At 52.6% G+C, this 12717-nt stretch overlaps 1 protein-coding gene across 1 annotated transcript in view; it reads left to right on the top strand.

Moving 5' to 3' along the window:
* The first annotated feature begins 6971 nt into the window (after positions 1–6971).
* LOC119969213 (histone-binding protein RBBP7) overlaps positions 6972–12717 on the top strand; it is a 55821-nt gene continuing 50075 nt past the window's right edge. The window contains exon 1 of the mRNA XM_038802517.1: positions 6972–7147. Within this exon, the coding sequence (XP_038658445.1) occupies positions 7123–7147 (25 nt within the window). The 5' untranslated portion in view covers positions 6972–7122. The remainder of the gene's footprint in view (positions 7148–12717) is intronic.

The raw sequence follows: 12717 nt of genomic DNA, 5'->3' as shown, positions 1-12717 counted from the left end.
GGACCCCTGCCCCCACTCACGGTATGCAGCCTGGCGACACTCAAAGTTGCGCCACCCTCCTCTTCGCGAACCTCACTCCCGACTGTAAGCCCGTCGCCACCAGGAGTCGCCGGTACAGTACCCAAGACATGACTTTCATCAAGTCAGTGGTTCAGCGGCTACTAAAAGAGGGGGTCATAGAGGCCAGCAACAGCCCTTGGAGGACTCAAGTATTGGTAGTCCGCTCCGAGGAAAAGCAACGAATGGTAGTGGATTATAGCCAGACCATAAACCGCTTTACGCAACTCGATGCTTACCCACTTCCCCACATAGCAGAAATGGTGACTCACATCGCCCAGTATCGGGTATTCTCCACGGTCGACCTAAAATCGGCCTATCATTAACTCCCTATCCGCCCAGAGGACCGCCCCTACACGGCGTTTGAAGCAGCAGGTCGGCTGTTTCACTTCCTCAGGGTCCCTTTTGGTGTTACAAACGGAGTCTCCGTTTTCCAGAGGGTGATGGATCAAATGGTGGACCAGTACGGCTTACGGGCTACCTTCCCGTACTTGGACAACGTCACCATCTGCGGCCATAACCAGCAGGACCACGACGCAAACCTGAGGAAGTTCCTCCAGACTGCCTGGGCCCTCAACCTCACGTACAACAAAGAGAAATGCGTGTTCCACACAACCCGGCTAGCCATCCTCGGCTACGTCATGGAAAACGGAGTCCTAGGCCCAGACGCCGACCGCATGCGTCCCCTTAAGGAACTCCCCCTCCCCCGTAGCCTCAAGGCACTCAAACGGTGCTTGGGGCTTTTCTCCTATTACGCCCAGTGGGTCCCCAGATATGCGGACAAAGCCCGGCCACTCATTAAGACCACGGTTTATCCCCTGACGGCTGAGGCCCAGTCGGCTTTCAGCCGCATCAAGGCAGACATCATCAAGGCCGCCATGCACGGGGTGGATGAAGCTATTCCCTTCCAAGTAGAAAGCGACGCATCAGACGTCACCCTGGCTGCTACCCTCAACCAGGCGGGCAGACCAGTAGCGTTCTTCTCCCGAACCCTCACCGCCTCGGAAATTCGGCATTCTGCAGTCGAGAAGGAGGCACAAGCCATAGTGGAGGCCGTGCGGCACTGGAGGCACTACCTAGCCGGTAGGAGGTTCACCATCGTCACCGACCAACAGTCGGTCGCCTTTATGTTCGATAACGCACAACGGGGCAAAATAAAGAATGACAAAATTCTGAGGTGGAGGATAGAGCTCTCCACCTATATGTACGATATTAAATATCGCCCGGGGAAGCTCAACGAGCCCCCGGATGCCCTGTCCTGCGGCACGTGCAAAAACGCGCAAAACGACCGCCTGAGAGCCATCCACGATGACCTCTGCCACTCGCGGGTCACCCGGCCTGCCCACTTCATCAAGTCCCGCAACCTACCCTACTCCACAGAGGATGTCAAGGCTATGAATAAGGCATGCCAGATCTGTGCGGAATGCAAACCGCAATTCTATCGACCAGACAGGGCCCACCTGATAAAGGCCTCTGGGCCCTTTGAGTGACTAAGTGTGGACTTCAAAGGGCCCCTCCCGTCCACCAACCGTAACATCTATTTCCTCACCATTATCGATGAGTTCTCCCGCTTCCCTTTTGCTGTCCCCTGCCCCGATATGACCTCGGCCTCCGTGATCAAGGCACTGCACAGCATCTTCACACTGTTTGGTTTCCCCGCTTATATCCACAGCGACCGAGGTACGCTTATCGTTCATGACCGATGAGCTGCGTCGATATCTGCTCAGCAAGGGCATCGTCTCGAGCAGAACGACGAGCTATAACCCGCGGGGAAATGGGCAAGTGGAGAGGGAGAACGCGACAGTTTGGAAGGCTATCCTTCTAGCCCTACGGTCAAGGAGTCTCCCAATCGCCCACTGGCAGGAGGTCCTACCCAATGCCCTACATTCCATTAGGTCCCTCCTCTGTACAGCCACGAATGAGACCCCTCACAATCGTTTGTTTGTCTTCCCCAGGAAGTCCACCTCTGGGGCCTTGCTTCCACGTTGGCTGACGACTCCGAGACCAGTCTTATTCTGGAGACACGTGAGGAGCCATAAAACAGACCCAATAGTCGACAGGGTCCAACTGCTGCACGCGAACCCTCAATACGCCTACGTCGAGCACCCCGACGGCAGGCAGGATACCGTCTCCCTGCGAGATCTGGCACCCGCTGGCTCGCCCACCGACCCCGCCGATTTCCCCACCGACCACCCCCTCCTACCGACGCGCCTCTCCCCGTACCGACTACCGATCCCGACAGCACCCACCCCATTGCGCCCCCTGTCCCCCAGCCGGTGCTGGCACCGATCACCCTAGTCACCCCGGATATCCACCCCCCCCCCCCCCGCTCCAAGGCGGGCAAAGGCTCAGTCAACCCGGATATACCACCATCGAAACCGACCGTATCTACGGCACCACCACCGGAGAGGAGGTCAGCACGGACGGTCAGACTACCCACAAGACTGAACTTATAACTCCACTTCACCCCGACGGACTATGTGTTTTTTAAACAAGGGGTGAATGTGATGAATGGTATCAGCAGCTGCTGTAACGGTACCTTACCTTTAATACATTGGCCCTTTAAGACCGGGCTTGGAACCCTGGGGGACTCCGCCTCTGGCTCCGCCCCCAGGAAACGGTATATAAGATGAGGCAGCGCTTCAGGGCCTTGGAGCAGTGAGGGAGGGGGAGCTCCACCAGGGGGCGCATGCGTTCCGGGTCGGGGCCAATCACTCCATTTTGCACTACATAGCTGAGGATGGCTAGGCGGTCGATGCTGAATATGCATTTTTCTTCGTTATAGGTCAAACTCAGGGGTTTTGCGGTTTGGAGGAATTTGCGGAGGTTGGTGTCGTGGTCCTGCTGATCGTGGCCGCAGATGGTGACATTATGACATTATGGAGATACGGCAAAGTTGCCCATAAACTGTATCGGTCGACCATTCGGTCCATCTCTCGTTGTGACACTGAAGAGAACTCTTTAAAAGTGGTAGAGACTCCCGTCTGCCTCGAACTCAGTGTACTTGCGATCGCTCGCGCGGATCGGGAGCTGGTGGTAGGCAGACTTCAGGTCTACCGTGGAGAAGACCGTGTACTGTGCGATCCTGTTGACCAGGTCGGATATACGGGGGAGATGGTACGCGTCCAGCTGCATAAACCTGTTGATGGTCTGACTGTAGTCTATGACCATCCTATTCTTCTCCCCGGTCTTTACCACCAGAACTTGTGCTCGCCAGCTGTGCTGTTACTAGCCTCGATGACCCCCTTTCTTCAGAAGCCGTTGGACCTCGGACCTGATGAAGACCCAGTCCTGGGCACTCTATCGTCTGCTCCTGGTGGCGAATGTAGCTGCTGCGTTAGCTGCGTGGGGGCTGAGTCGTAGACTCTCCGTCTTGATGCAGAGCTCCATCTTTTAAAATTGTGTTGATTAAATTGATGCACGATCAATAACGATTGAAACGAGGATGTAGTCCGAATTGAAGGCTTTAATCAACAAGATGTTTCCCCAGCAGCTCGAGTACAGAAAGAAGGCCAGCTGCTGGGAAACACGGGTTCTTATACCCCGCCTTACTGGGCGGAACCACCTTACATTCCGACCAATGAAATGCAAACACTTGGGCCAATGAGCAGCGAGCCTTCTCCATCAATGGTAGTTCACACTCCCAGGTACCGTAGTACCTCTAGTCATACTACCACAGTCATCGACTACAGTCAGACCATCAACAGGTTTACACAGCTGGACGCTTACCCTCTCCCTCGCATATCCGACCTGGTAAACTGGATCGCGCAATACAAGGTCTTCTACACAGTGGACCTTACGTCCGCCTATCACCAGCTCCCCATCCGCATGAGTGACCGCAAGTACACTGCCTTCGAGGCAGATGGGCGGCTCTACCACTTTTTAAGGGTTCCTATCGGTGTCACTAATGGGGTCTCGGTCGTCCAGTGAGAGATGGACCGAATGGTTGACCGATACGGTTTACGGGCAACATTCCCGTATCCCGACCCGGAACGCATGCGCCCCCTTATGGAGTTTCCCCTCCCTCACTGCTCCAAGGCCCTGAAGCGCTGCCTAGGTTTTTTTTTCAATACGCCCAGTGGGTCTCCAACTATGCAGACAAGGCCCGTCCTCTGATCCAATCCACAGTCTTTGCCCTGTTGATAGATGCCCGCCAGGCCTTCGGCCGCATCAAAGCAGATATTGCAAAGGCCACGATGCACGCCATCGACGAGTCCCTCCCCTTCCAGGTCGAGAGCGACATGTCCGACGTAGCTCTGGTGGCCACCCTCAACCAAGCGGGCAGACCCGTGGCCTTCTTCTCACGTACCCTCCATGTTTCCAAAATCCGCCACTCCTCAGTCGAAAAGGAGGCCCAAGCCATAGTAGAAGCTGTGCGACATTGGAGGCATTACCTGGCCGGCAGGAAATTCACTCTCCTCACTGACCAATGGTCGGTCGCCTTTATGTTCGATAATGCACAGCGGGGCAAGAGAAAAAACGATAAGATCTTGCGGTGGAGGATCGAACACTCCATCTATAACTACGCGATCTTGTATCGTCCCAGGAAGTTAAACGAGCCTCCTGATGCCCTGTCCCGTGGCACATGTGTCAACGCATGACCACCTCTGAGCCCTCCATGAGGACCTCTGCCACCCAGGGGTCACTCGCTTCTTCCATTTTGTCAAGACCCGCAACCTGCCTTACTCCATCGAGGTGGTCAGGACAGCCACCAGGAATTGCCAAATCTGCGCGGAGTGCAAGCTGCACTTCTACCGCCAGAGAAAGCGCACCTGATAAAGGCATCCAATCCCTTTGAACGCCTCAGCATGGACTTCAAAGGTCCCCACTCCTCCACCGACCGCAACACGTACTTCCTGAACGTGATTGACGAGTACTCCCGATTCCCATTCGCCATCCCCTGCCCCGACATGACCGCAACCACTGTCATCAAAGCCCTCCATAGCATCTTTACACTGTTTGGGTTCCCCGCTTACATACATAGTGATAGAGGTTCCTCCTTTATGAGCGACGAACTGTGTCAATTCCTGCTCAGTAAGGGCATTGCCTCGAGCAGGACGACCAGTTACAACCCCCCGGGGTAACGGACAGGTAGAGAGGGAGAACGGAACGGTCTGGAAGACCGTCCTACTGGCCCTACGGTCCAGAAATCTCCCAGTCTCCCGCTGGCAGGAAGTCCTCCCGGATGCCCTCCACTCCATCCGGTCCCTGCCCTGCACCACGACCAACAAAACACCTCACAAACGTCTCCTTGTTTTCCCCAGGAAGTCCTCCACTGGGACCTCGCTCCAGACCTGGCTGGCAGCCTCCGGACCCATCCTGCTCCAAAAACCCGTGCGGGCGACAAGTCGGACCCGTTGGTCGAGATGGTCCATCTTCTCCACACTAACCTCCAGTATGCCTACGTGGCGTACCCCGACGGCCGACAAGACACGGTCTCCCTACGAGACCTGGCGCCCGCCGGATCCCCGTGCTCACCCCCGCCACCAGTCCCACCCACCATCCCACCGGTGCACCTTACAGCTGCCCCCTTCCAAGGAGGATCAGTTCTTCCGCCGGCCCCGTCTAGGCCCCCCTGCCCACCGACGCACCCCGCAGACGCTCCCTTTCCAGGCCAATCAGTTCCCCCACCAGCGTTGTCTAGGGGTGTTGAAGCTCCCACAGAGATCGAAACCACACTCCCAGAGTCACAGACGCCCGAACCTCCACCGGCGTCACCACCGAAGCTTCGATCACAGAGGATGACCAGAGCCCCCGATTAACTGATTACTTCATTTTAACGTGTATATGGTTAATTGTAAATAGTTACGATAATAAGACAAAACGCTGTACGGAGGCATTACGGTACCTCCATAACCATAACTTCTACCACGTTACCATGTTGTAATACCAAGCCACCATCCCCGCCGGACTCTTTTTTTAACAGGGGGTGAATGTGGTAGTCTGTGTAGAGGTATTACGATACCTAGTAATGCTGGAACACCATTGGTAGATAATGTATGTTTTCTATTGGTCGAGCCTGTATGGTAGCTCCGCCCTGCAAGGCGGGGTATAAGAGCCCGTGCCACCCCAAGTTTCCTTTCTGTACTTGAGCTGCTGGGGGAAACATCTAGCTTATTAAAGCCATCAGTTGTACTACAACCTTGTTTTAGTAGTCATTGATTGTGCATCACACAGGGATGGAGCTTTCCCTTTAATAAGATGCACAGCATACAGAAATTTCCCAGGACAGCCCACTTAAAAAAAAATACGACGACACTACCTGGTGCAAAAAAACAAATGGGAAAGCTGAATGTGTAGCTAGCGGTGCGAGAGAGAATCGGGGGGGGGGGGGGGGGGGGATCGCCCAAAATGTCGGATCCTGGAGGGGCAGGACCCCTCACAAGTCCGCCCTTCTTTATACATGATCTGGAGATGCCCGTGTTGAACTGGGTTGAGCACATTAAGAAGTCTTACAACACCAGGTTAAAGTCCAACAGGTTTGTTTCAATCACTAGCTTTCAGAGCACTGCTCCTTCCTCAGGTGAATGAAGAGGTTTGTTCATTCTTTTCATTCATCTGAGGAAAGGAGCAGTGCTCCGAAAGCTAGTGTTTGAAACAAACATGTTGGAATTTAACCTGGTGTAAAGACTTCCTTCTTTATACAGTCAGTTGCATTACTATCCAGCTAAACGTGTGTGTGCGTGTGTGACTTCAGAGTCGCGTCCCTTTCTCCCACAGAAAACACTCAGTGAACTCACAGCCGAAAAAGGCCCCGCCAGCCTGAAGCGGGGAGACGGCTATAGCGCGCGCACGGGCAGGAGGCGGGGAGACGGCACCAGCGCGCGCACGGGCAGGAGGCGGGGAGACGGCACCAGCGCGCGCATGGGCAGTCGGAGGCGGGTGTTGTGCGCAGGCTCCAGAGAGGAAGTTCGCGCGACGCGGGGTTTGTGGCGCCGGCGCAGTGAGGGTGAAGTTTTCCAGCGCGGGGGCGGTTGGAGTGTGCGCGCGGGATCGATTGTTCGGCTCGGTTCAAATCATTTAAAATTAAACTGTGAGCAGCGGCGGCCGCAGCCTCCGTTCCGTATGGTGAGAATGGCGGATAAAGAGGGTGAGTGAGTAATGATCCGGGTCCCCTACTGCGTGCCCCCCCACCCCGGCGTGTGTGAGAGACAACAGCCTTGTATGGGCAGACCGGGGGACGGGGCTCCAGCACCCCCCCCCCCAATGGACCTAAGCGGCATCTGTTGTGAGTGTTGGTGGGGCGATGCATTGCCTTTGGCAGAGCTTTGGACACGGTTTTTTTTTTGGGGGGGTGGGGGTGGGGGTGGGGGTGGGGGTGGGGTACCTTTAGCAGTAATTGCCCCCTCCCCCCCCCCCCCCCCCCCCCCCCCCCAATACTTTAATGCAGGAGGCTGGTCAGTCCTGTGGAAACTTGCGTGTCGTTACTTGTGAAGGAGTCCAGAGCTAATCCCTGGGTTCGGACTGCAAAGATAGTGCAGGAAGCAGGCTGCTGAGAACGTGGAGTTTGTTCCCACTCGTAGCAGTGAATGTAATGTATTGCAGGGGGGGAAGTTGGCTCAGCACAGGATGGGGGAAGGGATGGAGGAGGATGTATGTTGGTGGGGTTCTGGGCGAAAGAAGGTGGGAGGAGGCGCGTGTTGAGCATGAATCTGGACAAGTTTGCTTGATGACCTGTTTTGATGTATATTCCATGCAATTTGTAAATTTGAACTTATACTGGCTGAAGTTTGAAAGAATGAGAGGGGATCTGATCGGGGTGTATAAAAGACTGAGGGATTGATAAAGTAAATGTAGCCCAAATGTTCCTCCTTGTGGGGCAATCTAGATCAAGAGGTCACCAATATAGGTTGAGAGGCAGTAGATTTAAAACTGAGTGAGGAACTACGAGTCGTAGAGGGTAGTGGATCTGGAATTCGTTGCCCTGTAGTGCGGTGGAGTCTGAATCGTAGAACATAGAATTTACAGTGCAGAAGGTGGCCATTCGACCCATCGAGTCTGCACTGGTAATTGGAAAGAGCACCCTCTTAAACACACACCTCCACCCTATCCCTATAACTCCACTAACCTTTTGGACACTGTGGGGCAGTTTAGCATAACCAATCTACCTAACCTGCATATCTTTGGACTGGGAGGAAACCAGAGCACCCGGAGGAAACCCACACAGACACGGGGCGAAAGTGCAGACTTCACACAATCATCAAAGGCCGCAATTAAATCCGGGTCCCTGGAGCTGTGAGGCAGCAGTGTTAACCACTGTGCCACCATGCTGCCCACCAATCTTTAAATGATTTCAAGAAAGATATAGATATATTTCTGATGATAAACAGGTTAAAGGGATATGGGGAACAGGTAGGGAGGTGGATCTGAGACCAGGAAAAGATGAGCCATGATCTGATTAAATGGCAAAGCAGGATTGAATGCTGAATTGCCTACTTCTGTTCCCAATTCCTATGTAACTGAAAACTAAATATTAAGCACACACCTTTCACTTTTTAAAAAACGTCTGTTTTAAGTGCCATAACTTGTAGGTATGGATGGATCCTATTTCATGTGCAAGAGAATAGTTCAACCATCTCAAACTGGGCTTCTCAACCTTTATGCCTCTCAGGCCTATCCCCAGCCCGGGTTGTAAAAATTCCATCTTTTTTCTGTATAAAAATGTGTCATACAACTGCATATCTATATTGATTATTTTGTTTTACTATATGTGATGTTAAATTGGACCAACATTCCGCGGCCCCACCGTTCACAAATCAGCTGAAATAGACCTGGATCAGAAACTACAGTGGGGAAAACTAGCTCCCGCGCATGCACAACTGGAGTGTAAGGCACCGATTGTTTTTTGATAATGTCTGCACTGCCTGAGGCATTGTTGCCTTTCCCTTGTGACAGAACATGAAGGGTTTTTATGAGCCTCCGTGTGGCCAATGTTTAACACATCCCAAACATCCATGCGACAAAACACCTGCCAGGTGCTTGACTTCTCCCAGCACGACACTGCACCAAGTCGCAAAATGATTGGACAATGTAACTATCTATCAAACGGAAGGTCAAACGGCTGACTTTTAAAGCAGACCAAGGCAGGCCAGCAGCACGGTTCAATTCCTGTACCAGCCTCCCTGAACAGGCGCCGGAATGTAGCAACTAGGGGCTTTTCACAGTAACTTCATTTGAAGCTTACTTGTGACAGGAAGCAATTTTCATTTCATGCCCACCTGCTTTTCTAGTTTGTTTTTTGTTTTTTCACACCAGGCCCTGTTTTATATTTAAAGCCACTTTTTGATAATTTAATTTTAATAAAAGTAAGTTTAATTTTACTTGAAGCTATAGCCAGAAGAAGGGTCGCTATGGGTGATGTTCCTTCAGTCCTGCTTCACCTCCCAACATCTGCCACAATCTCTGGTGGCTGTGGATAGCCAATAATGAATGAGGGAGATGGGCTCCAAGCAGGCTAGGTCCTACCATGTGGCTCGATATCAGGAGTGACTATTGTGGATATAGGCCTAGGCTAAAATGATGTTGCTGTCGTGGGGCGGGAAGCAGGCTGCATCCTGCGAGTGGAGATTTTTCACAGAGATAGTGGCTCCTTTTCTCCCTCCTCTCATTGCTCCCCTCACCTACCACTGTAGACACTGTAAATTTCTCATGGACCCCTATTTGTGATCTCCTGTTTTTAATTCAGTTCACTGAACAGAAGCAGCAGTGTGGAGTACTTCAGTGCTCCTATTTGTGCTGATCTGTTGCACTAAGGTGCTTGGATTGTTTACTGCGTGGAATATTGCTTCGCTCACTGGACTTGTAATCAAGAAATGCAGGGTAATGCTCTGGGGACTTGGGTTTGAATTCCAGACGGCAGGTGGTTAAATTTGAATACTATAAAACAATTGTCGTGAAAACCCATCTCGTTCACTAATGTCCAATATGGAAGGAAACCTGACATCCATAACTGGCCTGTAATACATGTGACTACAGACCCACAGCACTATGGTTGACTCTTAAATTCCCTCTGAATTGACCTAGCAAGCCACTCATTTGTCTCCATCTGCTACAAAGTCTACAAAAAGGAATGAAACCGGTTGGACCGCCCAGCATTGACGTAGGCACTGGAAACAACACCGACAAATTCAGCCCCGTCAACCCTGCAAAATCATCCTTACTAACATCTGAGATATGTGCCAAAATTGGGAGAGCTGTCTCACAGACTATTCAGGCAACAGCCTGACATAGTCTTACTAACGGAATCATACTTTACAGTCAATGTCCCAGACACCATCTCTGGGTATATTCAGTCCCACCGGCAGAACAGATCCAGCAGAGGTGGTGGGGCAGTGATACATAGTTGGGAGAGAGTTGCCCTGGGAGCCCTCCACTTCCACTCTGGACTCATCGTATCAAGTCAAACATGAGCAAGGAAACCTTCTGATTACACATACCCTCCCCCTCACCACTTGGAGGAAGCACTGAGGGTGCTATTTAAACTATTTTCTAAATGTGGAAAGGCTTCGGAAATCTGAAGCGCAAACGGATTTAGTAGTTCTTGTTCAGGATTCTCTTACGGTTAATGTGCAGGTTCCGTTGGCAGTTAGAAGGGGAAATGCAATGTTAGCATTCATTTCGAGAGGGCTAGAATACAAGAGCAGGGATGCACTGCTGAGGCTGGACAGACCCCATTTTCTTTTTTTAAAAAAATAATTTTTATTGAAAAATTTTGAATTTATACAACAACATCGAACCATAATAAAATACCAATAATAACAATAATGATAGCAATCATAAACATTCGCCCCTCCTCAATGAACAACACAACATATTAACAACAACTTAAATTAACACAATGTTAAGTTACATAACCGTAGAGAGAAAAAAAGAATAGAAACTATAATAAGGAACACCCCCCCCCCCCCCCCCCCCAGGGTTGCTGCTGCTATTGACCAAGATACCTATCTTTGAGCCAGGAAGTCCAGAAAAGGCTGCCACCGTTTATAGAACTCTTGTATTGAACCCCTCGGGGCAAATTTGACCTTCTCCAATTTTATAAATCCCGCCATGTCACTGATCCAGGTCTCCACACTTGGGGGCCTCGCATCCTTCCACTGCAGCAAGATCCTCCGCCGGGCTACTAGGGACGCAAAGGCCAGGACATCGACCTCTTTCGCCTCCTGCACGCCCGGCTCCACCGCAACTCCAAAAATCGCGAGTCCCCACCCTGGTTTGACCCTGGATCCAACCACCCTCGACCCCGTCCCCGCCACCCTCTTCCAGAATTCTTCCAGTGCCGGGCATGCACAGAACATATGGGCATGATTCGCTGGACTCCCCGAACACCTGGTGCACCTGTCCTCACCCCCAAAGAACCTACTCATCCTAGTCCCGGACATGTGGGCCCGGTGTAGCACCTGAAATTGGATGAGACTAAGCCTCGCACATGAAGAGGAAGAGTTGACTCTCTCCAAGGCATCCGCCCAAGTCCCGTCCTCTATCTGCTCCCCAAGTTCCCCCTCCCATTTAGCCTTCAGCTCCTCCACTGACGACTCCTCCACCTCCTGCATTACCTTATAGATGTCGGACACCTTCCCCTCTCCGACCCACATCCCCGAAAGCACTCTGTCCATCGCCCCCCGCGAGGGCAGCAAAGGGAACGCCTCTACCTGTCGCCTAGCAAACGGCTTTACCTGCAAGCATCTGAACATGTTCCCTTGGGGGAGCCCAAATTTATCTTCCAGTTCCCCCAGGCCTGCAAACCTCCCATCAATAAACAGGTCCCTCAATTTACTGATGCCCACCCCCTTTGTTCCCCTGGATGAACCGATGATTTCCACCCAATGGAGCCTCCATCGAGCCCCCTGTTTCCCCTCTATGCCGTCTCCACTGTCCCCAGATTCTTAGGGTCGCCGCCACCACCGGGCTCGTGGTATACCTCTTAGGAGAGAGCGGCAACGGCACCCAGGCTCGTACCTCTACATGACGCCATCTTCATTCTTTTCCACCCCCCCCCCCTCCTCCATCACCCATTTACGCACCATTGACACATTGGCCGCCCAATAGTACCCCAAAAGGTTGGGCAGCGCCAGCCCACCTCTATCCCTCCCTCGCTCCAGGAAAACCCTCTTCCCTCTCGGAGCGCCACGTGCCCACACAAAGCTCAAAATACTGCTAGTCACTCTCCTAAAGAAGGCCCTGGGGATGAAGATGGGCAGGCACTGAAAGAGGAACAAGAACCTCGGAAGCACCGTCATTTTGACGGACTGCACCCTCCCCGCCAACGACAATGGCAGCATGTCCCACCTCTTGAACTCCTCCTCCATCTGATCCACAAGCCTGGTGAAATTATGCTTGTGAAGAGTCCCCCAGTCCCTGGCCACCTGCACCCCCAGGTACCTAAAACTCTCCCCTGCCCTAAGCAGGAGCATACCAATTCCCTCCTCCTGGTCGCGAGGGTGCACCACAAACACCTCAATCTTGCCTAAATTTAGTTTATAGCCTGAAAAGGTCCCAAACTCAGCTAGCAGCTCCATCACCCCCGGCATTCCTCCCCACCTCGCACCAAACCTCTCCACCTCCCTGAATCCCTCAACGCCATCGCCAACGGCTCGATTGCCAATGCAAACAACAAGGGGGACAGGGGGCAACCCTTCCTGGTCCCTCGGTGAAGCTGGA

The sequence above is a fragment of the Scyliorhinus canicula genome, chromosome 7 (genome assembly GCF_902713615.1).
Source record: "Scyliorhinus canicula chromosome 7, sScyCan1.1, whole genome shotgun sequence".
Lineage (NCBI taxonomy): Eukaryota > Metazoa > Chordata > Chondrichthyes > Carcharhiniformes > Scyliorhinidae > Scyliorhinus > Scyliorhinus canicula.
The sequence above is the reverse complement of the archived record's forward strand: the minus strand, read 5'-3'. Positions and strand labels throughout refer to the sequence as shown.